We start from the raw sequence: 27,874 nt of genomic DNA on the forward strand, positions 1-27,874 counted from the left end.
TGTGGGTTTTTTGCTGCTTATTGAGCTGAAGTTTACCTTTCAATAAAAGAGAATATATGTAGCACAGATCAAACTATGGAATCCAAGGTACTCTGTGAATTTGGTTGTTTGCTTGCAGATGTTTCATTAACCCAACTAGGTAACATCATCAGTGCAATTAATTATGGGGTTTGCTCCCTATTTATATACAGCAACTTGCCCTCTCATTTATGGTGAGGGTATGGTTTTCTTCTTGGTAGTTCCTGATTAGGGTATAGATTTAGATTTTTTTTTAGATTTTATTTAGCATTTATAGGCCGCCCTTTTCCCTGAGGGGACTCAGGGCGGCTTACAATAGTAAGGGAAGGGGAGTGAAAGACAAAATACAAAAAAAAAAAAAATGTGAAATAACTAAAAAGTACTAAAACACAACATTCACTCAGCATTCGGGAGGGGCAGAAGAGTTTATCCCCAGGCCTGACGGGCTAGCCAGATCTTGAGGGCTGTACGGAAGGCCTGGACTGTGGTCAGGGTACGAATCTCCACGGGGAGATTGTTCCATAGCGTCGGAGCAGCAACTGAGAAGGCTCTCCTCCGGGTGGTCGCCAGTCGGCACTGACTGGCGGATGGAATACGGAGGAGGCCCGCTCTATGCGATCTGATGGGACGCAGGGAGATTATTGGCAGGAGGCGGTCTCTCAGATAGTCAGATCCACTACCATGGAGCGCTTTATGGGTGGTAAGTAAGACCTTGAATTGCACCCGGAGATCTACAGGCAGCCAGCGCAGCTCGCGGAGGATAGGTGTTATGTGGGCGAACCGAGATGCGCCCACAATCACTCGCGCGGCCGCGTTCTGTACTAGCTGAAGTCTCCGGGTGCTCTTCAAGGGCAGCCCCATGTAGAGCACATTGCAGTATTCCAGCTTAGAGATCACAAGGGCTCGAGTGACTGTCGTGAGAGCCTCCCGATTCAGGTAGGGCCGCAACTGGCGCACCAGGCGAACCTGGGCAAATGCCCCCCTGGTCACAGCCGATAGACGGTGATCAAAACTCAGCTGTGGATCCAGGAGGACTCCCAAGTTGCGGACCCTATCTGAGGGGTATAAGTTTTGTCCCCCCAGCCTGATTGATGGTACGGTGGTCAAATTATTGGGAGGAAAACACAACAGCCACTCGGTCTTGTCTGGGTTGAGCACCAGTTTGTTTGCTCTCATCCAGTCTTTAACAGCTTCCAGACCCTGGTTCATCACGTCCACCGCTTCATTAAGTTGGCACGGGGCGGACAGATACAATTGTGTATCGTCCGCATATTGATGATACTTTATCCCGTGCCTCCGGATGATCTCGCCCAGTGGTTTCATGTATATGTTAAATAGGAGGGGGGACAAGACCGACCCCTGTGGCACCCCATATGTTAGGGGCCTCGGGGACGATCTCTGCCCACCCACCAACACCGACTGCAACCTGTCCGAGAGGTAGGAGGAGAACCACTGCAAGACAGTGCCGCCCACTCCCACCTCCCGCAGTCGTCGCAAAAGGATACCATGGTTGATGGTATCGAAAGCCGCTGAGAGGTCAAGGAGAACCAGGATGGACGCAAAGCCTCCATCCCTAGCTCTCCAGAGATCATCGGTCAATGCGACCAAAGCGGTTTCTGTGCTGTAACCTGGTCTGAAGCCGGACTGGAAGGGGTCAAGATAGTTTGCTTCCTCCAAGGTACGCTGAAGCTGGAGGGCCACCACTTTCTCAACAACCTTCCCCACATAGGGAAGGTTGGAGACTGGACGGTAGTTATTAAGAACAGCTGGATCCAAAGACAGTTTCTTCAGGAGGGGTCTCACCACCGCTGCCTTAAGCTCGGTGGGGAAGTGCCCCTCCCGAAGAGATGCCACAACAACCGCTTGGATCCAGCCTCGTGTCACCTCACTGCTGTTGGCAACCAGCCAGGAGGGACACGGGTCCAGTACACAAGTGGAGGTACTCACAGCTCGCATAGCCTTGTCCACATCCCCGGAGGCAACTTCCTGAAACTCAACCCAGAGATGGTTTGCCAAGTCTTTCCCCTGTGTCTCAGCTGGCTCTGCAAGAGTGGAGTCCAGGTCCGCTCGAAACCGGGCAACTTTGTCCGCCAAGAACTGAACATACTCCTCAGCCTTACCCTGTAAGGGGTCCCCCGTCTCCCTCCTATTTAGGAGGGAGCGGGTTATCCTAAACAGGGCGGCTGGGCGGGACTCGGCGGACGCTACCAAGGAGGCAATGTGTGTTCTTTTTGCCGATCTTAAAGCGCGAGTATACTCCTTGGTGCATGCTGTTACAAGTGCCCGGTTCAATTCGGACCTGTCTGATCTCCACAGGTGCTCTAGGCGTCTCCTCCGGCGCTTTATTTCCCGGAGCTCCTCGGTAAACCAAGGAGGCCTCCGGGGGCCGCTGACCCGGAGGGGCCGTAGTGGCACAATCCGGTTTAGAGACCCCGAAGCTGCCGAGTGCCAGGCAGCGACAAGGGTCTCCACCGAACTGTGGGCGAGAGTATCTGGAATAACCCCAAGCTCCGTCTGGAACCTAACAGGGTCCATCAGTCACTTGGGGCGGAACCACCTGGTCGGTTCCTCCTCCCTATGGTGGGGGTTTGGCCTCCGGAAGTCTAGCCTCAGTAGGCAGTGGTCTGACCACGACAGGGGTATGATCTCATTACCCCTCAGACCAAGATCATAACTCCACTGCTCCGAGAGGAATACGAGGTCGAGCGTGTGACCCGCTGAGTGGGTTGGGCCTCGAATTACCTGGGTCAAGCCCATGGCTGTCATGGAAGCCATGAACTCCTGCGCTCCGTCAGAGCGTTCACCGAGCGAAGGCAAGTTGAAGTCCCCCAGAACTATAAGTCTAGGGAACTCAACTGCTAGCTCGGCTACTGACTCGAGGAGCGAGGGGAGGGCTGCTGCAACGCAGTTGGGAGGCAGGTACGTAAGCAGCAGACCCACTTGACCCTTGAGGTCCAGCTTCATCAGCAGGGACTCACACCCGACAAGCTCCGGAGCAGGGATCCTACGAGGTACTAAAGACTCCCGGACTACAATAGCCACACCGCCACCCCTTCCCTGGGCTCTCGGCTGGTGTAGCACCTGAAATCCGGCTGGGCACATCTCAACGAGGGGGACTCCTCCCTCCGTGCCCAGCCATGTTTCAGTAATACATGCCAGGTCTGCGCCCTCATCGGTTATCAAGTCCCGGATGAGGGGGGCCTTATGAACCACAGACCTGGCATTTAGCGACAGCAGCCTGAGACCAGGGTCCTGATCACTCGCGCCATCTGACCTTGGAGTGGGACTCCTAGGGCCGGAAGGAGGGATCTCTGTAATATAGCGAACCCTCCTTCCCCAATGATGGCCTGCCCTAAAGTCCCCGCCATATCTGCCTCTCCCTGTTATGACCGCAATGCTCCGACCCTCTCCCGTGGATATGGCCCCCCCAACCACCCCAATGGCCCCCATATAACCCGCCAGGTCCTCCGAATCATTCATACTCAAACTCTCACACAAGCAGTCCTCACTAATAGAATTAAAACACAAATACAGCTAAATAAAAATAAAAGTGAGATCATTCATACAACCAGACAATCCCATGCACTCAACATACCAATTAAAATTAGAAAATGATAGGGTTGCGCAGGTTCAAGATAGTATTAAGTTCGTAGTAGTCCAACGTAATAATCCACCCTCTCCTGAGGGGGGGGGGGTCACACCCTAATGGGGGGCTCCACTCTTCTTCTTCTTCTATGCCCCAAAGAAAAGTCCACAGCCGGAAGGTCAAAGTTCGATAGTATACAAGGCAGTTGTGCGTGATAAAGGGGAGGCAATGCCTGATGTTTATAAACAAAGATTGTTCAGTCTTATTCCCCTTAAAGTCCCAGAAGAGATCAGCGAACCACATAGGAGAAAGTCTCTTTCCTAGGGTTATATAATGTCCATAATCCGGTGGGCCAAGATCTAAAACTGGCCCCAGCTGTTCAAGGCAGAGGGGAGGAAAGTGATGGTTTTCTTGATACCCAAACCTTGTCCCTACTGCTGCCATCATCTGTTGTTCCCAATATTCCTAATAAACAGTAACAAAGGAGTAATAATTAAGGCAGCTGCGATGGTAAATGGGACAAGGCTGGGGGGAGGGAGGGGCGTCCAGACCTTCTTCCTTCCCAGATCGAAACGTCCTATTCAGGGCTCCGTCTTCCGTCCTCCGTTCAGTCCCCTAGCCAAACAGGCAAGCGGCCCAGGGACCCTAGGAGTGGACAGGCAGCTGGCAGCCGAGTCAACAGGGTAAAACGGGCGGGGGATGTCCGAGGGGGGGGGCTACGAGCTGGTAAACGCAGCCAATCACCCCAACCACCCCAACCACAACTCCCAATGGTCTTTAACAAGTTAATCCTCGCCTTCAAGATGGTGAGATGGTAAAGAAAATTAGTTAATTGAGCCCCCCAAGCTCCCCGTACCACTCCAAGCCTGTCCCGACCAGCAGGGAGGGGGGAGCGCGTATAGTTTTCTGTTTGCTTGTTTACCTACTACAAATCCCTGCTTATCTAGGCGTTGGCTACAGTGACGTGCGGTGAGGTTTATGGCTGGTGAGGCAGCATTTTTTTTAGACCTGTGGACTTCAACTCCCAGAATTCCATAGCCAGGCATGCTCAGTTCCAATTTAAAGCGGCAGTAGTTGTTTTTCTCCTTTGCTAAAGAAGTTTCCTTCTTTCTTTTTCTTCTCCCTTCCCCTCCTTTCTCCCTCCCTCCCTCTCCCTCTCTCAAACACACACACACACACACACACACACACAAAACATTGCACCAGGAGGATGACGTTTGAATTCCTCCCCCTCTCTCCGACCCACACATACCTTTTCCAGCTGTTTCAGAGAGGATTTCAACTCTGCTCTTGCCTGCCATCATGAAAAGAAAAAAAATGTCAAATGATAAAGGCAAGAGCTGAGGTCAGGCTGAGCTAGTTGCTTCCAGAGTCACCATGGATGACGCTGCTTAACTGTTTAAAAAAGCCTCTAAAAAAGCGCCCTGTACAGGAGGAGGCAGAAGAACAATGTGTCTCACCTACGTCAGGAATTTTTTGGCTTTTAACCCTTGCTTAATTCTGCTCGAGTGATCATAAAATGCCTAAAGTCAGACTAGATGAGGCATGTCATTCTCCTGCCTCCTCCTGTAGAGGGCGCTTTTTTAGAGGCTTTTTTAAACAGTTAAGTAGAGTCATCCACGGTGACTCTGGCAGCAACTAGCTCAGCCTGACCTCAGCTCTTGCCTTTTTCCTTTTACATTTTTTTTCTTTTCATGATGACAGTGGTGAGCTCTGCCTCCCCTGCCTCCCCTGACTGCACGTCCCTGGTTGGCTGCTGAAGAGCATGTGCTCTGGTCTTTTTGTTTCCTCCTAGTTTTCTTATAGTCTCTTTTGAATAGTATGGAAATATGATTTATTTCTCTCTGTCTACTGATGGTTGATTTCTCTGAATCCCAAGCTTCCAGGAATCCCCTAGTGTTTCTGTATTTAGCTTGGTCTAGGTTGCTCACAGATTCTCATTTGAAACTATGAGTCAGACCATGTATTGTGAGATTAAGAAGTTTTTATTGAGTCTTTTGACTGCTACTTGTTCTCTGAATGTTCTCTATTAGTTTTCTGCATGAATGTCCTACTTAATGGCTGTTGCAGTCCTTATATTCACAAGCAGTAGCTGACTCCTGCTTTTAATTTCTTGGGCTACTGAGTCTTTTGGTTTACTTAAGATGTTTGTGTGCTACAGTGTTGCCATGTGATTGTGATCACCTGATGTTTTGTTTGAAGATGTTTCTGATGTATGGTAGTGTTATCCTTTCAACAGGTTATGCTGGTTTTGCTCTAGTAGATCGAGTGGTCAGCCACATTTTTTGCAAAGGTGTGTGGGTATCCACTTTCTTGGAAGATGTTATATAGAAAATCTGTTTCCTTTTTCTGGTTGTTCTAAGTGCATTTGTATTTGTCTAAATAATGTTCTTAGTCTTGTGGGAGGTTGGGCTGTTACTTTGGTAGCAGAACACTTGCTTAGTGTGGGGTGTTTTTCAATAGACCTGTGTTTTTAATTTGCCATCATTTCCTTTGCTGAAAAGAAGAGAAATGTGTTGTTTTCTTCTTCCCTTGTGAATTTTGTTCCTTTGAAGACGTTGATAGTTTTATGTGTCTTCTCTAGTGGTTCCTTTTTTAGCATGACAAAGGTGTTCTCTATGTACTGGATCCATAATTTCTAGACCCTGCAGTACAGTCTCTGTAAAAATTCTGAGGCTGGTGATCCCAAGGATGTTCTTCTGATTTGTTGGTATATTTGTCCAGAAAACTGGAAATAGGTAGTGAGTCAAAGGTTGATAAGGTCCATGATTTTCTTAATGTATTTGGTATTGTGTAACACTGCTGCCATGGTTTCTTTCACTAGTTCTGAGTCTATGGATTTTAAGAGTGCTATGGCATCAGATGAAACCATAATGTCATCTTTTCTATTTTTAGATCTTTAATTTTATGGAGGCACTAGTGGGAGTTGATAGAATATTTCACTCCCCTCTGTGCCATGTCTGAGATCTCCAAAGAAGGTGGCTAGTTTGGCAAGGATGTTTTGTAATAATAGGACAAGGTGGTGGTGTTAAGCAAGAGGAGAGGGTTCTTATGTAGGAATATTTTGCAACAACAACAAAAAAGAAATAATGAATAAAATGAGTCAAAGTAGTTTTCCCCACCCTGGTTACCTTCAGATGTGCTGGATTTCAATTCCCATAACTCTTATTATGACTGGAGAGGGTGCTTATATCTAAACTCCAAAGTATCTAGGAAAGCTACGTTTAGAGATACATCTCTCATTTATTTGACAGCTGATATATAATTTGGTGCCTGAAATATTCTGCAGTTTACATGCTGCATTTATATGTGACAGCACATGGCAATGGATACTTCATTCCTGTCAAATCAAAAGTAAAGCCATCAAGACAAAACAAAGCCTTTAATATGCCTGAATTTTGCATATGAAAATCTCATATGAAGAATGGGAAAATTGATGGCTTATCAAGAATTCTTGATATAATGGTGTTAGTGTGAAAAATGGAGGCCATATACACAGGAAAAATGCACATTAATATCGTATTTGTAATAGCAGACACAATACTATGCTATTTCCTAAGAGTAATGGGATGTGTGGATGACTTTGGGAAAGGAGGGGAAGATATGCTGCCTAGAAAACAATTAGACAAGAGAAGCAGGAGTTCCTACTAACCTAAGGTTCAGAGAAAGAAAGGATCCACCCTAACGGATCAATCAGTTGAAACTGGAAACAGGAAGTTTGTACCTTCAGACCAGTGGTGGGTTGTAGGTGGTACGCCCCGGTACGGGCATACCAGAGCCTGCCTGGAGTACCGGGTACCATTCCGGTACAGTGCTCCGGAGTCGTCCCCGCCACCCATGCTCCTTATCATGGTTTAAAGCTGTCGGCGCTTCCATGCACGGACATGGCGCATACAGCGCCTGTGCGATTCTCCGCTGAGCAGCTGGAGCGTCATGGAGGCTTGCGGAAGCGGCATTTGAAGCTACAACACATCTGCGCGTGCATGTGGGTGACGCCGGGGCCCTTCCAACCGTACTGGTTGGAACGGAATCCAGAACCCACCACTGCTTCAGACTTTCCAGATTCTGTCAATGTATAAAGTAGAATTAGTTCATCTAGTTGTGTTTCTTGTCTGGTTTAGCTAGGAAGGTTGACATTAAGAGAAAGTCAGTTTTATCCCAAGGGTCCAAATACAAATTGTGAGTATCAGATACCCATTCAGATTGTCCATCACACCAAATAAACGTATGATGCTCCAAACTGAAGTAGGATGATTGCCCCAGTAATTCCCTTCCAAAAACTTGCTCAGTGCACACACCATACTTAAAATTGGGAGTTCTTTTCTTTTGTGAACTGCCTGCGATGTGGAGATTTGAAATATTACAGGTGTTGAATTTCATTAGAGGAGAGAAAGGAATAGATTTAGGGGGTTTCCATTTATGTTGACCTTTCATAATGATCATGATCTGCACCCAGGGGTGATGGGAAGGTCACTGCTGCATATTTAATACAATGTATATAGCCTGATACTAAATGTAATGAAATTCTAAGTAATAAGGAAGCGTTTTCTCTACAGTATGATTCATTAGTTGCCTAGTTATGCCTATGGGAAAGAGAAATACCTGCATTTTTGTTGATCTACTCCTAAATCAGCCTCAGCTGTTTCCTCAGTATTACTTCAGGAATGAGGTCAACTTGTTAGGCTAATTCCTGCATGTCACTTAATTAACTTATCCTTTATTTTTCCTTATATCACTTTGTTGTAACCTCATCAGCCGAGGACCAATCATTTAATGCTTCTGATATGATCCCTTTGAAATGAAATGAATTCACTAGGATGTTGTGGTAATATTAAACTTGTCTAAATTTTAAAGCATCAGGGTTATTATAAATTGAAGGAATAGGGAAGCTGAATGTTGTACTGTCCCTAATTTCAAACTCTGAGCCTGAGAGGGAAAAAAAAGACAATATCAAGATGGCTAAATAAATAAATTAAATGGATAGAGACATTTAGATTTCCCCCTTGGTGAATGGAATATGAGTTACCCGAATCCTGAATGAAAAACTGAAAAGTATCTGACTTCCGAACTGCTTAGTGTTGAATGACAATCAGCTTGTTTTATTCCATGTTAGACGGGTAACAATATAAAACCAAGTATGCTAGTGGTAGGACAGCTTTTTGCTAAATACTTTTCAGTGACGTGCGGTGAGGTTTATCACTGGTGAAGCACTGACACATTTTTTTAGACTTGTGGACTTCAACTCCCAGAATTCCACAGCCAGGCATGCTCAGTTCCGATTTAAAGCGACAGCATTTGTTTTTTCTCCTTTGCGAAATAAGTTTCCTTCTTTCTTTTTCTTTTTCTTCTCCCTTCCCCTCCTTCCTCCCTCTCTCCCTCCCTCCCCCCCTCTCAAACACACACACACACACACACACACACAGAGAGAGAAGTTGGATTGGACTATCTCTCCTACCCCATTCCCTCTCTCAATCAAATAAACTCTCTCTCAAACAAGCACGCGCACACACACGCACACACACACACACACACACACACACACAAGTTGGATTGGAGGGAGTCAGGGAGACCATAGGAGGAGGCAAGAAGCCAGCCAAAGAGCCATACTGGAGCGCACACACTTTCTCCCAGCCCCGGAAGGATCCAGCCCAGCTTCACTGATTACAGGTTTGAAAAGACAATGTGGCTCTGCCTGCAATCAAACTACACTTGGGGAGGGAGAGCGCTTCCCTCCAGCCTTTGCCCAAAGCCCCACACCAAGAGGATGAAGTTTGAATTCCTCCCCCTCCCTCCGATCCACACGTACCTTTTCCAGCTGTTTCAGAGACTATTTCAACTCTGCTCTTGCCTGTCATCATGAAAAGAAAACAGTGTAAAGGAAAAAGTCAAGAGCTGAGGTCAGGCTGAGCTAGTTGCTGCCAGACTCACCGTGGATGACTCTGCTTAACTGTTTAAAAAAGCCTCTAAAAAGCGCCCTCTACAGGAGGAGGCAGGAGAATGGCGTGCCTCACCTGCGTCAGGAATTTTTCGGCTTTTAACCCTTGCTTAACTCTACTCGGGTGATCATAAAATGCCTAAAGTAAGACAAGATGAGGCACATCGTTCTCCTGCCTCCTACTGTAAAGGGCACTTTTTAGAAGCTTTTTTAAACAGTTAAGCACTAAGCAGAGTCATCCACGGTGACTCTGGCAGCAATTAGCTCAGCCTGACCTCAGCTCTTGCCTTTTTCCTTTTACATTTTTTTTCTTTTCATTATGACAGTGGTAAGGCTCTGCCTCCCCTGCCTCCTCTGACTGCACATCCCTGATACTTTTACAGGAGACAAACATTCTGAGATACCTGACTATGTGAGGTAGAATTAATTGTCACCTCAGCTCTGGATAGATTTTTAATTTTTCTGACTAATTATGAACATGTCAATTAATTAATTTTACATCTCTTGTATAATAATTTCTCAAAACGTAGCAAATGTGTTTACTGCAGCTTCAATATAGGCTTTAGAATCTGACATCAATCTATGCCAATCACCCTTTTCCCCTTCCTGGTTAATTCCAAACATGGGTTAGCTCACTTGTCTAAACATGTATTTGTTAAATTTGGCTGGCATCAGGGAATGAATTATTGCTAAAACGCTACAATGATCTTACTGTGATCTTGTCACTGCTGTTCCTATTCCTTCTTTTTAAAAATTAGTTCTCTCTCTGTTTTTTTAAAGAGAGAAACTGATCCAGATGGCTAGAAAGCATTGCTATCAGTGGATGTGTTACAAATTGGATTGGAAATAAGAATGATAATAGGAAACAATGGAGCATCAGGGAAGCAATTATAGGAAGAAATGATGGGTGTAGACCACAAGAAAATTCAGATTTTTCCCTTCATTAAAATTTTGCTTTGTTAACATGAAGTGACATTTTGAGAAACATTTTGGGCCCTTTCACATTGACCTAAACATCCAACCACTAAGTTTTAACACATCTTTAAACATTCTGCCTATCAAAGCTTTTAGGAATGCTAAGAGTTATATCTTCAAATCTGGATACATTTCTTTAAGAAGAGGTAAGAGATAAGAAATTGTTTGGCGTGCAACCCCAGTATTTTATAAGTTTGCACTAGAAAGTCAGTTAATTCTGACTGCAATATCTATCTGATCCAATCCTTCTCTTATTTAACGAATTCTCTTTCTTGATGCACTCAAAGGAATATAATTCATACTTTGGGATTCAACATGTTAAAGTGTGGAATGTTCATTAATCTTTTGAAAACAGATTGTTGTTGCACAAGAAAGACACTTATTCTATTGTTGCTTAGCCCACAATAGGAATTGTATTAATAATAAAGAACTGGGTTTAATAATAGAAGTCTAGGCATAGCACAAATATGTCTTTGATAGGGCTGATAATATTTTAAAATCAAGTAGTTCTGTCCTAGTTGAACATATTTGCTGTGACTCTTGTTGGCCTTTTAATCTTGTGGATTTACTTTCTTGTGCTAAAGATGCTTGATGCATTTTTCCCTTAAAATGTGATTTATATGCAGTCATTTTATATGGTATATGTTCTTCTATGAAGCAATCATATGGTGGCAGACTCATTACGCATAATATGAAAATTCCACATTCATGAGTAATGCCATCATTTAGATATAATTCCCATTTAAGCATCCTTCTGACAAGAACAAATATCTTACTTGCATGGGAAATTCACAGCAATATGGCTCAGACATAGAATCGTTTGATCTCACCTTTGCACTACTGTATAAAGAAGTCAGCATCATTCTAGAGTCAACTTGGGACACTGGAGAACCATTGCTTTCTGAATTGCAAAAATTATAAATGAATTTAGTGCTTCATTGCAAGCTGGTTTCTCATAGAAAAAATCAGATCAAGATAATATGGGCATAGTTATAAATGCTGAAATGTGTAATTAAGCTTTCATGATTGATTTTTGAAGGGACTAACAGTCAAATATCAACCTCCAAAACATAACCACAATTTTCTTAAGATGAGTTTTAAGGTTTGAAATGCTATTCCTTCTTTGAATCATAGATGCAGAGAGTTTGCCAAGAGCTTTGTGTCTCATCTAGTGCAGATGGCAAACAGGCCTTCTTCTGCAGTAGTACGATGTAAGATATATACTCATCTGGGAAAATTGGTTCATGGTGAAAGGAAACCCCAAATCTATTGAACCATCAGGCCCTAACCAAAATTTAACCAGTTGATGACAAATTTCAGGATCATGGCCTTGGCTACTCATCTCTTAATCCACATAATCATATGGAGGTGAAATAACCCTGACCATGAAATACCTTTTAGATGATCTTAATGTGTGCTAGCCTGCTCACATTTTGATATTATCATCAGAAGCCCTTCACACTTACCAACTACCAATGGGCATTTTCTGTTCATTCAAAAATAGCACATTTTGCTAATAGCTATGGTGTCAGTGTTCCAAGTATCATGTAGAATTAAATCAGAGTCCAAGGCAAAATGATCCTTAAAGTTCCAGTTTAATAAATCAGACATCTTAGCACATTTGTGGAATCCCAATTCTGGAAGTTACATCGGATTCCCACCCAGTTGAAAGTTCATGATCTTGTCCCCACACCCACAAATCCATCACATGGTCCAATCTTCTTCTCGCATGCTGGCATCTCCACCCAGCTGGTACCGGTCAGGTGCAGAGGTGCAGAGACAAAAGGTGACCTTGGGCTTCTAGAAAAGAATGACAACAACACATTCCACAATTCTACTCCTTTCTATTCCACCCTCCCAACTACTACACTAATGAAACAGCATAATGAAATAAGAGAGTGTGTGGCAGGCCAAAGATCCTAAAAGGGATATAACTGCAGGCCTGACATATGGAGATTCTCATTCATCTAGGTCATAGTTATCCCAAAGGTGGTTTTCCAAAAGGCAATGTCTGGACTTTCTTGGTTTTTTCCTTAAACATGTTTCACTTCTTATCCAAGAAACAGAACAGAAAAGAAGCTTCTTGGATGAGAAGCAAAATGTTCTCAAGGCAAAAACCAAGAAGCTCCAGGTGCCTTTTGGAAAACCACCTTTGGGTTTGTTAATAACTCTTCACCTCTGAAATTACTTCCCAAATTGCCAATTGTGCCAGATGCCAGATCTGTGTTTCAAAAATACAGATGTCCACTAGATGGCACTAATAGGTACAGAATTGCTGGTGCTTTATTGCCATCTCATGATGGTTTGATTTGTTGCATTCCCGATATAGTAGTCCTAGCTTGAACCTTTGAAATTCCCTCTGCTTCGTGGATTTTCCATTAAATTATATGGGTAGATGAACCATCTTACAGAGGCAGCCTGGATGTTGGGTGATTCTGTTCTAATTGTACTTTAGTATTTTATTATTTATTAGTATGGTGTCTTTAATCAATTCAGAGAAAAGAGTCCTTATTTGTCAAGATTATCCATGTTTTGCAATACCACTTCTCCTGTTGTTGCTTTTATTTTCTAGCCAAAATTACCTTTGGGGAAGGGATCATCAAAAGTCATACCACAAATCAATAAACCACCACTTCATCACTACACGCTACACTGTGCATGATTTTAGAATGATAAAATCTCTGCCAGTGTTAGGAAGACATTGACTAATGTTCTCAATATTCAAAATGTAAAATAAATGTGTCATTTTTACTGGTGCATCACTCCGATAAATCTTGATACTATGCAACAGCTTCCAAAACTATTTCAGAAAATACATTGTCCCATATCGTTTTAGAGCAGAGAAAGAAAACTTGTCATATTTCAAATGCTGCTGGACAATTAGGATAGCCACTGGTGAGAGATGTTGAAGATCAGTTACCATGTTTCCCCAAAAATAAGACAGGGTCTTATTTTCTTTTGACCCCCCACCCCCCAATAAGCGCTTGGCCTTATTTTCAGGGAGGACTTATTATTTTTGAGGTGCAGGAGTGGCAAGCATGGTCACCTCATGGTTGCTGCTGTGTTGCAATACTTTCAGGGAGGGTTATTTTCAGGGGAGGACTTATTTTAGCATATGTGCTCGAAAGCACAATTGGGCTTATTATCCAGGCAGGTTTTATTTTCGGGAAAACAGGGCATAAGATGATAATTAAAAATTGGAGGGTTGTTGTGGAGGTATTTGAAGCAATGGTGGAATTAAAAAAAATCTTAAGCTACTGGCTGTCTAAAATACCGATTTCACTGTAGAAGAACATTCTGAAAAGAATTCCTTTCATTTTCATTTTTATAAATAATACTTTGTCTTCTGATTACAGGCAATGAAAGCTTAGAAGAAAATTATGTCCAAGACAGTAAAATGGGATTTGTTATCAATGCAATCTATGCTATGGCTCATGGCTTACAAAACATGCATCACACCCTTTGCCCAGGACATGTAGGACTCTGCGATGCTATGAAGCCAATTGACGGAAGCAAACTTTTGGAGTCTCTCCTAAATTCATCATTCAGTGGAGTCTCGGGAGAAGAAGTGCGGATTGATGAAAATGGAGATGCTCCTGGAAGGTACTATATGATCGTCGTTTATATATCTTAAGTCCGAACATAAATGTCTATGTTTCTGATAGAATAGAATAGAATAGAATAGAATAGAATAGAATAGAATTCTTTATTGGCCAAGTGTGATTGGACACACAAGGAATTTCTCTTCGGTGCACATGCTCTCAGTTTACATAGAAGAAAAGATATATTCATCACAAATCATAAGGTATAACAATGATAGTCATATGGTACAAATAAGTAATCAAATCATACTATGAAACAATCAATATAAATCGTAATGATACAAGCAACAAAGTTACAATCATATAGTCATAAGTGAGAGGAGATGGGTGATAGGAACGATGAGAAGACTAATAGTAATAGTAATGCAGACTTAGTAAATAGTTTGACAGTGTTGCGGGAATTATTTGTATAGCAGAGTGATGGCGTTCGGGGAAAAACTGTTCTTGTGTCTAGTTGTTTGGTGTGCAGTGCTCTATAGCATCATTTTGACGGTAGGAGTTGAAACAATTTATATCCAGGATGTGAGGGGTCTGTAAATATTTTCAAAGCCCTTTTTTTAAATCGTGCAATATACAGGTCCTCAATGGAAGACAGGTTGACAGTACTTGTTTTTTCTGCAGTTCTAATTATCCTCTGAAGTCTGTGTCTGTCTTGTTGAGTTGCAGAACCAAACCAGACAGTTATAGAGGTGCAGATGACAGACTCAATAATTCCTGTGTAGAACTGTATCTAGTAGATACTACTACATTCTATTTGTAGTATATACAAGAACATTCCAGGAAGACCATTAAAATTAGTAAAGAAGATCTGTAACAAGCATACTTTGTGGACAATAAGGGTTTATTCTCTGCTTTACCACAACAAGACTCAACTCAAGATGGTCTTACAAGGCCTGACATGTCCTTTCAGAAAGGAAATGGGACAGTGGAGCTATACTAGTTCACTAATATCAGTGAAGTACAGAGGTGAATTGGCTTGGTTGTGTCTATGAAGTCATTTGCTTCATTCATCCATTCTTTTCAATTTATTAAGGCAAACCATATGTATATTTCAAATTCAGGAGGAAAAATTCACAAAGAAGCTAGCAGGGTTATTTCTCTTCTTTTATACCCAAATGTGAATTAACTATAACATAGGGAAAAAAGGAGCCCACGGTTATTTTTTAAATATAATTAATAAATCCCAGATGATGATAAATGGAGCTAGTGTATACAGTATAACTTTTTACTGAAAGCATGAGCAAAGTGATTTGATTTAAGTTAGTGACCGAACCTGGCAAAGCTGTCATCAAATAACATATTTTGTCCCTGATAACAACCTGCTTCATTTCAGGGACATTCAGAGAAAACATCTTCTGAAGATGTTATCTCCTGCTAGATTTATATAGGAGTACTATGGGAAGACTTAGTGCTGCCACTTGTGTGCTGGACCCGTGTCTCTCCTGGTTAGTTTCGGCTTCCTGGGAGGTGACACGAGGCTGACTCCAGGTGATTACCAATGACTCATTGAGAGATGGGTTCTTTCCCACTACCTTGAAGGAGGCAGTGGTGAGGCCCCTACTTAAGAAGCCTTTCCTGGACCAGCTTCTTTAGCCAACTATCGTCTGGTCTCCAACCTCTGCTTTGTAGCGAAGGTTGTTGAGATTGCGGTAGCACGTCAACTTTCCCAGTACCTGGATGAAGCTGCCTACCTGGATCCATTTCAGTCAGGTTTCAGGCCCGGGTACAGGACAGAGACGGCATTGGTCACGTTGCTTTATGATCTCTGGCGGGCCCGAGACAAGGGTTGTTCCTCTGTCCTGGTCTTATTAGACCTCTCGGCGGCTTTCGATACCATCAACCATGGTATCCTATTGCGACGACTCGGGGGGTTGGGAGTGGGAGGCCCCGTTTTGTGGTGGTTCTCCTCCTACCTGTCGGATCGATCACAGTTCATGTTGACTGGAGGGCAGAGATCGATCCCGAGGGGCCTCACTTGTGGGGTGCCCCAGGGGTCGGTTCTCTCACCCCTCCTGTTCAACATATATATGAAACCATTGGGTGAGATCATCCGTGGTTTCAGGGTACAGTATCATCAATACGCTGATGATACCCAACTTTTCATCTCTACCCCTAACCACCCAAGATGCCCTCGACGTGATGTTCTGGTGCCTGGAAGCTGTACGGATCTGGGTGGGGACGAATAGGCTCAAGCTTAATCCCTCCAAGACTGAGTGGCTGTGGTTCCTGTCATCCCAATTTGTGCATCACATACCATCTTTGATGATTGGGGGAGAATTTTAGCCCCCTAAGAGAGGGCCCGCAATTTGGGAGTCCTCCTGGATACATGGCTTAGTTTAGAAGAACATCTTACGGCCGTGACCAGGGGGGCCTTTTACCAGGTTCGCCTGGTACACCACTTGCACCCCTTTCTGGATCGGGATGCCCTGTGCACAGTCACTAATGCCCTCATCCTTTCTAGATTGGACTACTGTAATGCTCTCTACATGGGGCTGCCTTTGAAAAGCACCCGGAGGCTCCAGCTGGTCCAGAATGCAGCCACGTGGGTTGTCATGAGGGTACCTAGGTCCTCCCATGTTACACCCCTTTTAGGTGGCCTGCACTGGTTGCTGGTTGTTTTCCAGGTGCGATTCAAGGTGTTAATTATGATCTTTAAAGCGCTCCATGGCTTAGGCCCAGGCTACCTGCGAGACTGCCTACTGCCACCAGTAGCCTCCTACCGTCCAATACGATCCCACAGAGTTGGCCTCCTCAGGGTGCCGTTGGCCAGGCAGTGTCGGCTGGCGACCCCTAAGGGAAGAGCCTTCTCTGTGGGAGCACCTTCCCTTTGGAATGAGCTGCCCCTGGAGCTTCACATAACCCCTGACCTCCGGTCCTTCCGGCGCACCCTAAAAAGTTGGCTTTTTCAGCAAGCTGACCTGGCCTGAACAAAATAAAATAAATTATTATTTTTAAATTGTCAATTTTAATTTACCTAAATTTGATGTAAATTGTCAGTTGAAGGTTATTGGATTCTCTGTTTAATCTTTTTTAACTTTTATCAGCACAGAAAACCGCTTTGGTCGCATTGACCGATGATCTCGGAGAGCCAGAGATGGAGGCCACGCCTCCATCCTGGTTCTCCTTGACCTCTCGGCGGCTTTTGATACCATCGACCATGGTATCCTTCTGCGACGACTGCGAGAGGTGGGGGTGGGAGGCACTGTTTTGCAGTGGTTCTCCTCCTACCTCTCGGACAGGTCGCAGTCGGTGTTAGTTGGGGGGCAGAGATCGACCCCTAGGCCCCTAACATACGGGGTGCCGCAGGGTTCGGTCTTATCACCCCTACTATTTAACATCTACATGAAAACCGCTGGGGCGAGATCATTCGGAGGCACGGGTTAAGATACCATCAATACGCGGACGATACTCAGTTGTATCTGTCCGCCCCGTGCCAACTCAATGAAGCGGTGGACGTGTGAACCTGGGTCTTGAAGCCGTTAGGGACTGGATGAGGGCTAACAAGCTTGTACTCAACCCGGAGAAGACCGAGTGGCTGTTGTGTTTCCCTCCCAAAAATTCGACCAGTGTTCCATCGCTCAGGCTGGGGGGTCAAATTTTATACCCCTCAGAGAGGGTTCGCAACTTGGGAGTCCTCCTGGATCCACAGCTGACTTTCGACCACCATCTGACGGCTGTGACCAGGGGGGCATTTGCCCAGGTTCGCCTGGTACGCCAGTTGCGACCCTACCTGAACCGGGAGGCTCTCACAACAGTCACTCGGGGCCCTTGTGACCTCTAGGCTGGAATACTGCAATGTGCTCTACATGGGGCTGCCCTTGAAGAGCATCCGGCGACTTCAGCTAGTCCAGAATGCGGCCGCGCGAGTGATTGTGGGCGCACCTCGGTTCGCCCACATAACACCTATCCTCCGTGAGCTGCGCTGGCTACCTGTTGATCTCCGGGTGCGCTTCAAGGTGCTACTCACCACCTATAAAGCCCTCCATGGTAGTGGATCTGCGTACTTGAGAGACCGCCTCCTGCCAATTACCTCCCTACGACCTATAAGATCACATAGATTGGGGCCTCCCTCCGAATACCATCCGCCAGTCAGTGTCGACTGGCAACTACACGGAGGAGGGCCTTTTCAGTAGCAGCTCCGACCCTTTGGAACGATCCTCCCCCGTGGAGATTCGTACCCTCACCACCGTCCAGACCTTCCGCACAGCCTCAAGACCTGGCTATCCCGTCAGGCCTGGGGATAAGATCACAATCTGTCCCCACCCGAATGAAGAATGAATGTTGTGTTCTATTTTACTCTTATGTATTGTTTTATGTTTATTGTTTACACCCCCCCTCCCTATTTTATGTAAGCCGCCCTGAGTCCCCGCGGGGAAAAGGGCGGCCTATAAATATTAATAAAATACAAAAAAATACAAATCATATGTGTTTTTATGTTGTATGCCGCCCTGAGTCCTTTGGGAGAAGGGCAGCGTATAAGTCCAATAAAAACAAAACAAACCAAACTAGGTTTTTTTTAAATATCCAGGTCCACACTCTATGAGGAACTTGAAAAGCCAGTGCTTTGTATTTCGGCTTGGAAAAATCCCAAGTCAGCAGCTATTAGAGCTGTGATGGCGCAGTGGTTAGAATGCAGGCTACTTATTCAGTTCTGACTGAATGGGACAGGATGGAAGGAATTACATTCCTTGCAGTCATCTGGGCATTAGCATTCTTTCTGAGTCATCAAGGCCACTTGAAGTATGCCTGTGCCCTTAGGGTCACCTGAATAGGAAAAGCAAAGTCCAGTTGCTTTTTGAAAAAGCAACTTTAAGGAACATACTCTCTCCTACTTGTCTGCTCATAGCTTAACAATATCTTGCTTTATACTCTTCCTAAATAAATTTTATCAGTGGCAAGTTCTGAACTTCTCATTTGCCCCAGTATTTTGTCATTTTTAGACTTTCATTCTGTCTTTTCTTATGCCTAATAGTTACGTTCCATATTTTGGTTATCTACTCTTTCTACTATCTAGTATTCGTGCCACTTCTAGTGCCACTTTAATACTTTATAATTAAGAAATATTTCAAACATAGTGCCTTTGTGCCAGTAGAATCAAAGACGTAATTCATGGGTTGTCTTATTTATTATTTATTATTTATTTTTTGCTTGAAGGAGACAGATGAGCATGAGTGAAGCTCTGCTGATTCTGCTGGTGTTTTTATAGGAGCATCAGCGAATTAATTGTCCTGGGTTACAAGTGCAGCATTTAATTTGCTGACGGTGGATCAATATTAGACTATTGGAACTAGGATCTGTAATACTCTGCCTAGCACATCAGAGCTAATACATATAAAGGTCTGAACTTTCACTGCAGTTTAAAATTTTGTCCCTGTCTCTCCCTTCCTCCCTCCCCTCTCTTGTATTATAATCTTTCTTAATAAAATACTGTATGTATACCTTCTTATTACATAATTCTGTATGTGGCATGTAAATAAATAAAGTGGCTTGACAGTATTACAAGGCAACTACTTGCATTGAAGGAGCAATGTTTGATACTATCAACAGTATCCATAACCCTCAACAATAGCATCCTTCTAGGCCAGGGGTTTCCAAACCTCCGCCCATGGGCTACAGCCAGCCCTCCAGAAGGCTTCAACTGGCTTGCAGCTTTTCCCAGCTGGACAAGGAAAAGGAAGCTGACTGGAGGGTTGCTTCCTTTATCTGGAGAGTGGGGTGGGAAAAATGATCTGGGCTGATTGGACATTGGCCTGATCCAGCTGAGCTTTCTTTGTTTTTATGTTTTATGCCCCATTTGCTAATGTTTGACATTTTCCTTATATCATTTGTCGGTACCAGCACAGCATTCTGTTCTGACCCAGCTCCCCAAACACAACAAAGCCTCTGTAGTGAATTCAATGATTCCTTTATTAGGAGCACCAGCAGCCCCGCAAAAAAGTTTCTCTCTCACCGCAGGCTAGAAAGTATGTCTGGGAGGGAGATGAATAGTTGTCTGCCACATCTATTCATTTCCGCCCGCCCCCCGCCTTTGATCCCCAGAGCTATGGTGGGCTTCGCTAGCAGCAGTGGCTCTTCCGGCCCAAGGATCGGCCCACTGCTTTCCACTGCTCTCTTCTCCTCTTCCTTCTGCACATCTGCGCATCAGGCACTGAACCCAGCTGTTCCTCATCAGCAACCTCCAGACCTGGAGGCTGTTGATTCTCCATCTAAGAGCTGACGGACAGCCCATGTTCCACCTCTGTAATAAAATATTACCGTGTTGCCCGAAAGGAACCCGACAGGGTCTTATTTTCTTTTGCCCATGAAATATGGCCTTGGGCTTATTATAGGGGAGGGCTTATTATTTCCTGGGGCAAGTGAGAAGTGAGATGCGCCTTTTACCTTTCAGCTCTGTCGCGTTCCTCACCATTGTGTTCAGGGAAGCGGCTGGTAAAAAAAACCCCTTCTCGCGAGTTCAAACTTCTGAAGTCATGAGAAGGGGAGGGTTTTTTTACCAGGGCTTCCCTGAACACAATGGTGAGGAACATGACAGAGCTGGAAAGGTAAGAGGTGCACCTCGTGGCCTAACACCGCCCATCTCACCCAATGGTAAAGGCAGCCTGCCTGTTACCTTCCCCACATCCCTTTAGCGAGGGGTGCAGGTAGAGGGGAGAAGCGAGACGCACCTCTTATCTTTCCAGGTCCATTGCGTTCCTCACCCTTTCCGCCCATTGAACCCCCTTGTAAAAAAAATCTCATGAGTTCAACTCGCGAGGTTTTTTTTACAAGAGGCTTCAATGTACAAAAGGGTGAGGAACACAGCGGAGCTGTCGTCTCTGGTAGCGCTAGAATGCACATCTCACTTCTTGCCCCCCACCTGCCACCCTGTGCTAAAGGGACAGTGGGGAAGGGAACCAGGCAGGCTGCCTTTATCATTAGGGTGAGGTGGGAGGTATTGGGCCACGAGGCGTGCCTCTTACCTTTCCAGCTCCATTGCATTCCTCACCCTTTCGCCCATTGAAGCCCCTTGTAAAAAAAACCTCATGAGTTCTTACCTTTCCAGGTCCATTGCGTTCCTCGCTCTTTTGCCCATTGAAGACCCTTATTAAAAAAACCTCACGAGTTGAACTCATGAAGTTTTTTTACAAGGGGATTCAATGGGAAAAAGGGTGAGGAATGCAACGGACCTGGAAAGATAAGAGGTGCACCTCGCTTCTCTCCCCACCTGCCACCCCTTGCTAAAGGGATGGCAGGGAAGGGAAACCAGGTAGGCTGCCTTTACCATTAAGGCGAGGTGGGCGGTATTGAGCCACGAGCGCGCCTCTTACCTTTCCAGATCCATTGCATTCCTCGCCCTTTTGCCCATTGTATCCCCTTGTAAAAAAACCTCGCAAGTTGAACTCATGAGTTTTTTTTTACAAGAGGATTCATGGGCGAAAAGGGTGAGAAACGCAATGGACCTGGAAAGGTAAGAGGCGCGCTCGCTTCTCCCCCCCCACCTACCACCCCCTCGCTAAAGGGACAGCGGGGAAGGGAACCAGGCGGGCTGCATTTATCATTGGGATGGGCAGTGTTTTTTTTGCGAAAGAAGGAACAGGCGGGAGGGGGTGATTGCATTGCTGCCTGCCGCTGTTTTTGCGGTGGGCTCTTTTGCGCAGGAGGGAAGGGCGGGGAGATGGAAGCACTTTGCTTTGCCTGGCGCTGTTTTTTGCGGCAAGCCCTCTTTTTGCCCCACAAGCTGTACCGGTAGGTGGTGCAGTGGTAATGGCAGGGACCAGTTGCGCATGGCGCTTAAATAGTTGGGAGCGGGCTTATTTTCGGGGAACGGCTAATTATGGTGCATGCTCTGAAAGCCCGATTGGGCTCATTAGCAGGGCATGTCTTATTTGGGAAAACACAGTAGGAGTATATGAATCATCTGAGATTTGATTTGAACAATTGATTTTATGAGTTGTGTGTGAATTTGATTCAAGTATTGATTCATTTTCACAAATTGAGTTACTATGTTGAAGAGAATCGGCAGATTGAACTGATTCAGTTCAAATGCTTGAGTCAGTTCAAATGTAGTGCTTGAGTAGGGAAGCAGTGGTTTCATTTAGTGCATAAAATTAATTTGGAGATCCAATGAAAATTCAGTTTGAAGGGTAATGTCGGTTGTAATTAATAATCCACTGTAATCTGGTTAAAATTAAGCATATAATGCTCGAGTGTGTAAATTCCTGTAATCTTTGAGTGGCTACTACATAGAACAGATCCAGAGGGGCACTTTGCTCATGAGGAGAGCACTCCATTAAATGATTTGGGTGACCTAAAAGTAAAGTCTTCTTCAGCTGAACGGGACTGCTGGTGACTTCATAACCATGTCCAGCTTGTTTTTGTGGCAACAATATAATTTTTTTTTTGCCATGACCTTCTTCCAAGATGTTTTTGATAATTACTTTTCGTTGGTCCATGCATTAAAAAAATAGCAGCAGTTTGTAAACAACAGAAAGGAACAACAATCAATTTATTGACAAATATCAAAATATTTTCAAAAACTGTTCCAATGATTAAACTTTTGTTTGTCCTTTTGCAGGGAGGGGTTGTTGCAAAGGGAACTTGTTTTCTCTCTGTTTGCATTCAAGTCATGATTTCTCACTATCTGTCACACAAGAACACATACTATACATAATTGTGGTTGAAAAATTGAGTTAAATTTTACCTTAAATATTTCTAAATGTGTTAAACAGGACTTTTCCAAAGATGCTTTCAAGAGGCAACTGGTCTTTCTTGGAGTTTTTTCTTGAAAACATTTCACTTCTCATCCAAGAAGCTTCTTCAATTCATGGGAGCCTTTTTTTTCTGAAAAAGCTTCTTTAGAACTGAAGAAACTTCTTAGATGAGAAGTGAAATATTTTCGTGGAAAAAAAAACCCAAGGAATTCCAATTGCCCTTTGGAAAGCACCTTTGGGACAACCTTGACCTAGATGATTGAGAATCTCCATAATATTAAACAGGAGTTTCTTTGCTAAGGGCCCTGTTTTGTTCTCCAAAATTAGTTTGACAGAATTCTACCTGGTTTTTTTTTCCTATACTGTTGGAGACTCTGCTATCTGCTTGGGTGTTCTTAGGAGGCTCACTTTATCAGGGCACTAAAAGATGTATCCATCAAGCTGATAGACAAAGGACTGCCCAAAGAAAGCATGACTTTTTCAGAAAAATTGCTTCCTGAATAAGATTACAGTTAGTCCTTGCTTAGCAATGACAATTGGGACTGGCAACTTGGTTGCTACGGAGCTAAGCAGTCACTAAGCAGATAGTCGTGTGACCATGATGGACTTCTGGCCTCACTTCCTCTTCAATTGTTAAGCAAAGTGGCAGGATTGCTAAGTGAAACACTCAAGTGTTCGAATTTATGATTTTTATTTCCCCATTAATTCTGCTGGTCGCAAGCTGGTTGTGAAGTGTGTGAATCATGATCATGTAACTGCTGATGCCACAATAACCATAAATATGTGATTGATTGCAAAATGGGATTTTTTTCACTGTTGTAACATAAAACAGGTCACTGCACAAGGCAGTCAGTAAAATGAGGGTACTTGCAATGGATCTGGACCAGGGTGAAATCCAGCAGGTTCTGACAGGTTCTGGAGAACCAGTAGTGGAAATTTTGAGTATTCGGAGAACCGGCAAATGCCACCTCTGGCTGGCCCCAGAGTGGGGTGGGAATGGAGATTTTGCAGTATCCTTCCCCTGCCACGCCCACTAAGCCACACGAAGCCCACCAAGCCACACCCATCGAACCAGTAGTAAAAAAAATTGAATTTCCCCACTGATCTGGACTGCTACAATCTTGATGACCAGTAGATGGCAGCCAAGAAGTAGGGTTTCTCTTATCTCTTTATTGCCATCAGGAATGCTGGAGCCCCAGAGCTGTCCTTCTCCTCTACAATTTCAAGTCCCCAAAAACAGAGAATAAAAATCACAGCTTCTAGTTGCAGTTTTCTCCTCATTCTGAATTTCCAATCAAAAACACTTCTCTGTCTGTCACCCACATTTTTTTCTCATCTCTATCTCTCAATTGCCTGCTTGTCTGTCTAGACTTGCTAGTGATTCCTTCTTTTTTTCCTATCTGCTCCATTAATTTCAACATCTTGTCACTACTACCTTTTGCATAAGTCTTGTTCTGTCTGGTAAGGTAGCAGGAAGTGTGAGTTAGCTCCAGAAATCTTTTGTAAGGCAAGTCTTTAAGCAGGGAATACTTCCTGACAGCCTGCAAACTGGGACAGCCTTCCCGGTTTCCCACCCAGTTGAAAGTTCAAGATCTTGTCCCCACACCCACAAGCCCATCACATGGTCCAATCTTCCACTGCCGTGCTGGCATTTCCACCCATGCCAGTTCCGGTCAGGTGAAGGGTGCAAAGACAAAGGATGACCTTGGCTTTCTAGAAAGAATTTGTTATGGCTACATAGCATCTAACTCCATACAATGCCCGCCTCCCATTTTCCCACAATAGAAATGCATAGCAGAATATTAGAAAGTGTGGCAGGCCAAAGATCCAAAAGAAAAGATGGCTGCAGGCCTGACTATTTATTAAAGCCATGCCCCATTATTATTATTAGGGTGACCAGACGTCCCGCATCTGGCATGACAGGCACGCGTTTTCATCATTTTTCCCGCGTCCCGCCCGGTTCTCAAAAAACCCCGCTTTATTTTGGCGCTCACTGGCTCCCCCGCCCATCAGCTGCCGCTAGCTCACTCGTTCCTTTCCCCCATCTATTTCTATTCTACACTAAAAATCTAAGCCAGCCCAGCCTGCCGCTCACTGATTGCCTGGACTCCAGCCAATCATTGAGCTGGCTGGGATGGAAAACTTTAAGCACGCGGCATCCCAGACAGCTCACTGATTCTCTGGAGTCCGCTTAAGCACGGCCGCGTGAGTCTCCATTTCATTTCGCCTTCGCCATTTGCTTTTGCTGCTTCACTGGTGAGTAAACCGGTGGGAATCGGGAGGCTTCGCTGCTTCGGGTGGGCGGCGGTGGCCTTTAGCAAGGGAAGGCCTTCCCTAGGGAGTCCTGGCTTCCACCCCACCCTGCCTCCTCCACTAGCCTTTGTCCCTCCACAGTAGGGAGGCTCGGGGGAGGAGACGGCCCTCCTCTCCTTCTCCCCCTTTGCGGAGTTGGGCTGGCGGGCCGTCTTCTCCCCCCAGCCACCCTACTGTGGAGGGACAAAGGCTAGTGGAGGAGGTGGGCGGGGGGAGGGAAAGCCAGCCCGCGGCGGCTACTACCAGCCCGTGGCCTCCCTACCCTGAGAGAGAAACCCGGGAGAAGATGCGGGGAGGGGGGGAATTCGCATGGGGCGGGCTGCAAGAGGGAAGGATGGGTCTGGATTGCTGCAAGCAAGTCTTGGGAAGTCCTTTGCACGTGGCTAGAAAAAGGGTCTTCACTCACTCCCTCTTCTTGCAGCACGCCCCGATGCGAAAAAACGCCGAGATCGGCGCACTGGGGCTGCAGTGATTTCTATCAAAGCAACATGGGCGCAGCCAAAGAACTTCTCTGACGGGGCTGAAGGGAGGGAACCAGGAGCCAGTGGAGCAAGAGCGCCGCATTCCCGCCGCAAACAAAGCACATCCGCGCCCGCCGATAACTCCTGCGTGGAGAAATGAGCCGGGCTCCCCCGGGAGACACCCACCCCCAGGCCGGGGGTGGCTGCAGGGTGGGGAAGGGCGGGGGGTGGAGGAGCCACCGCAAGGCACCGCATTTACCCCTGCACCGAGGCTGGAAACGGCAAAGGCGGCCAGGAAGGTCCAATCGGCTGAGACTATCACTCCATGCTTCCTTCCCTAAAAATTTACATTTCTGTCAGAGGGAAAGGTCAGAGGTGTGTGTGGTATGCGGAGCTCGGAGCACAACGGAGAGAGAAAGAAGCGGGTGACAGTACTGGCTCCCGCGAAGCGGAGCCTTTAGGGATTTAGGGAAGGGAGCCAGCCGTGGAAGGGAAGGGAGTGTGCGGGGCCGTGTGTGTGTGCACGTACGCAGGCAAGCCGCCGAGGAGTTGCGTCTGCCTTTTGCCAGGGAATAGGTTGCTGCTGCGGTGGTTGCTGGCCTCCCATTGCCAACAGCACCTGGAAGCCATGAGCGTGGACCAGCCCTTGGCAGCTTCTAGCAGGGGAACCATAGTGAGCATCTCCCCCTTCGGCTGCAGCGTCCTTCCTCTCTCCACCCGCCGATGCTGTGGCTGCTTTTCACTTCTCTCCTCTTCCTGGGATCGTGAGGAATCTTTGGTCTGGCATCATTGTGTATCCCATCCAGCCGGCCGGTATTTTGTCCCTTCTGTCTCCCCGTTCTCAGAAAAGCAACTCTGGGAAGGTGCCGTTGCTAGCAGGCAGGTTCTAGGACGCCTGCCGCCACAAAGGACCTTCCACAGTTGCTTTCTGTAGCAACGGGAGACAGAAGGGACGCAATCTCCTTTCATTCTCCCTCTGCTCATCCACTCATTCGGGCAGCAGAGAACGAAAGAAAATTGCATAGCCAAGGACAAAGGAGCCTGCAGCCTCCTTCATTCAAATGTTCAGGCAGCGGGGATGGGGGGGGGGGCTTTCTCGCATGCTTTCTTTCTCTGAAGCCGCGCTGGATTTAGCAAACCTTGGGATTGTGCAGCAGCCGAAGATCGCCTGGTTAAAAAGGAGGAAGAGGAGGTTCCACTAGTCCAGAGCCCATCCGCGATGGCAGGGATCCCACACATACACACACACAGGGAGGGAGGAGAGACAGAGAGAGAGACAGACACAGAGAGAATGACAGAGAGACAGAGAGAGGAGGGAGGGAGATAGAGGTAAAAGCCACACAGAGAGTGAGAGACAAACAGATACAGAGGGAGAGAGAGGGAGGGAGTGTTTATGCACAGAAGGGAGATTTAAAACTTCGGAGTGAATCCAGGAAGAGGGAAGAGGGAAGAGATGGAGGACTGGCTTTTCACTCCGATTTCTGAGCCCCCAGCTGTTAGTGACAGAAGAGGAGAAGGACGAAGGAAGAGGTTGCATTTTTGTTAGGCTGAAAGAGCTGTGGCGTTTTAAAGAAGTCCCGTTCTTTTTATTTAAGCACGAAAGGAAAAATCTGCAAAAAGCCGGGGAAATGTTCCTTGCAAAGCATCATGGTCGCAGAGAATGCAAATGAAGGTGCTTATCTCCCCGCCCGGCTCGGAGTCACGCTGAGTCCCATTCAGAGGGTGGAGGGACGCTGTGTTTTTTTGTTTTGTTTATGTTCTCACAACTATGCAAAGGTGGGTTTTGTGCTACAAGGATCTTTCTTTCTTTCTTTCCCTGTCTGCGGTTCCGATTGCAGTTGCTTCGGTTTAAAGCACCGTTTCTCATTCCTTGCAAAACTGGGGCAGGACTGCCTCTCCTTGCAGCACCCTCGGTTGCAAAATGTTCCCCTGATTTGGTTTATAAGTTCGCAGCAAGGCAATCCAACAAATAGGAAAGTTTTAATAAGATTTTCTGACTTTATTTGGTCTCTGCTGCCACCCCCACCCCCAACCCCTCCCAAGGAGAGAGTGGGAAGGAGAGGAAGGAAGGAGGGAGGGGGAAGGAAAAGAAGAAGGGGGGGGGAGAAGATGGAAGGAGAAAAGATGGAAGGAAGGAGAAAGAAGGAGGAAGGAGGAAGATGGAAGAAGAAAGGAAGAAAAAGAAGAAGGGAGGGAGAAAAGAGGGAAGGAGGTGGGAAGAAAAGGGGAAGAGAGGGAAAGAAAGACGAGGAGGATGAAGTTGATAGGCAAGAGGAAGGAGGAAGGAAGAAAGA

The 27,874-nt window shown here is 45.7% G+C and overlaps 1 protein-coding gene across 1 annotated transcript in view; it reads left to right on the forward strand.

The window, feature by feature from the left end:
- The window catches only part of GRM1 (glutamate metabotropic receptor 1), a 260,622-nt gene that overhangs the window by 186,903 nt on the left and 45,845 nt on the right, over positions 1-27,874 (forward strand). Inside the window, 1 exon segment of the mRNA XM_032214797.1 lies at positions 13,871-14,117. Within this exon segment, the coding sequence (XP_032070688.1) occupies positions 13,871-14,117 (247 nt within the window).

This window comes from Thamnophis elegans, chromosome 4 (genome assembly GCF_009769535.1).
Source record: "Thamnophis elegans isolate rThaEle1 chromosome 4, rThaEle1.pri, whole genome shotgun sequence".
Classification (NCBI taxonomy): domain Eukaryota; kingdom Metazoa; phylum Chordata; class Lepidosauria; order Squamata; family Colubridae; genus Thamnophis; species Thamnophis elegans.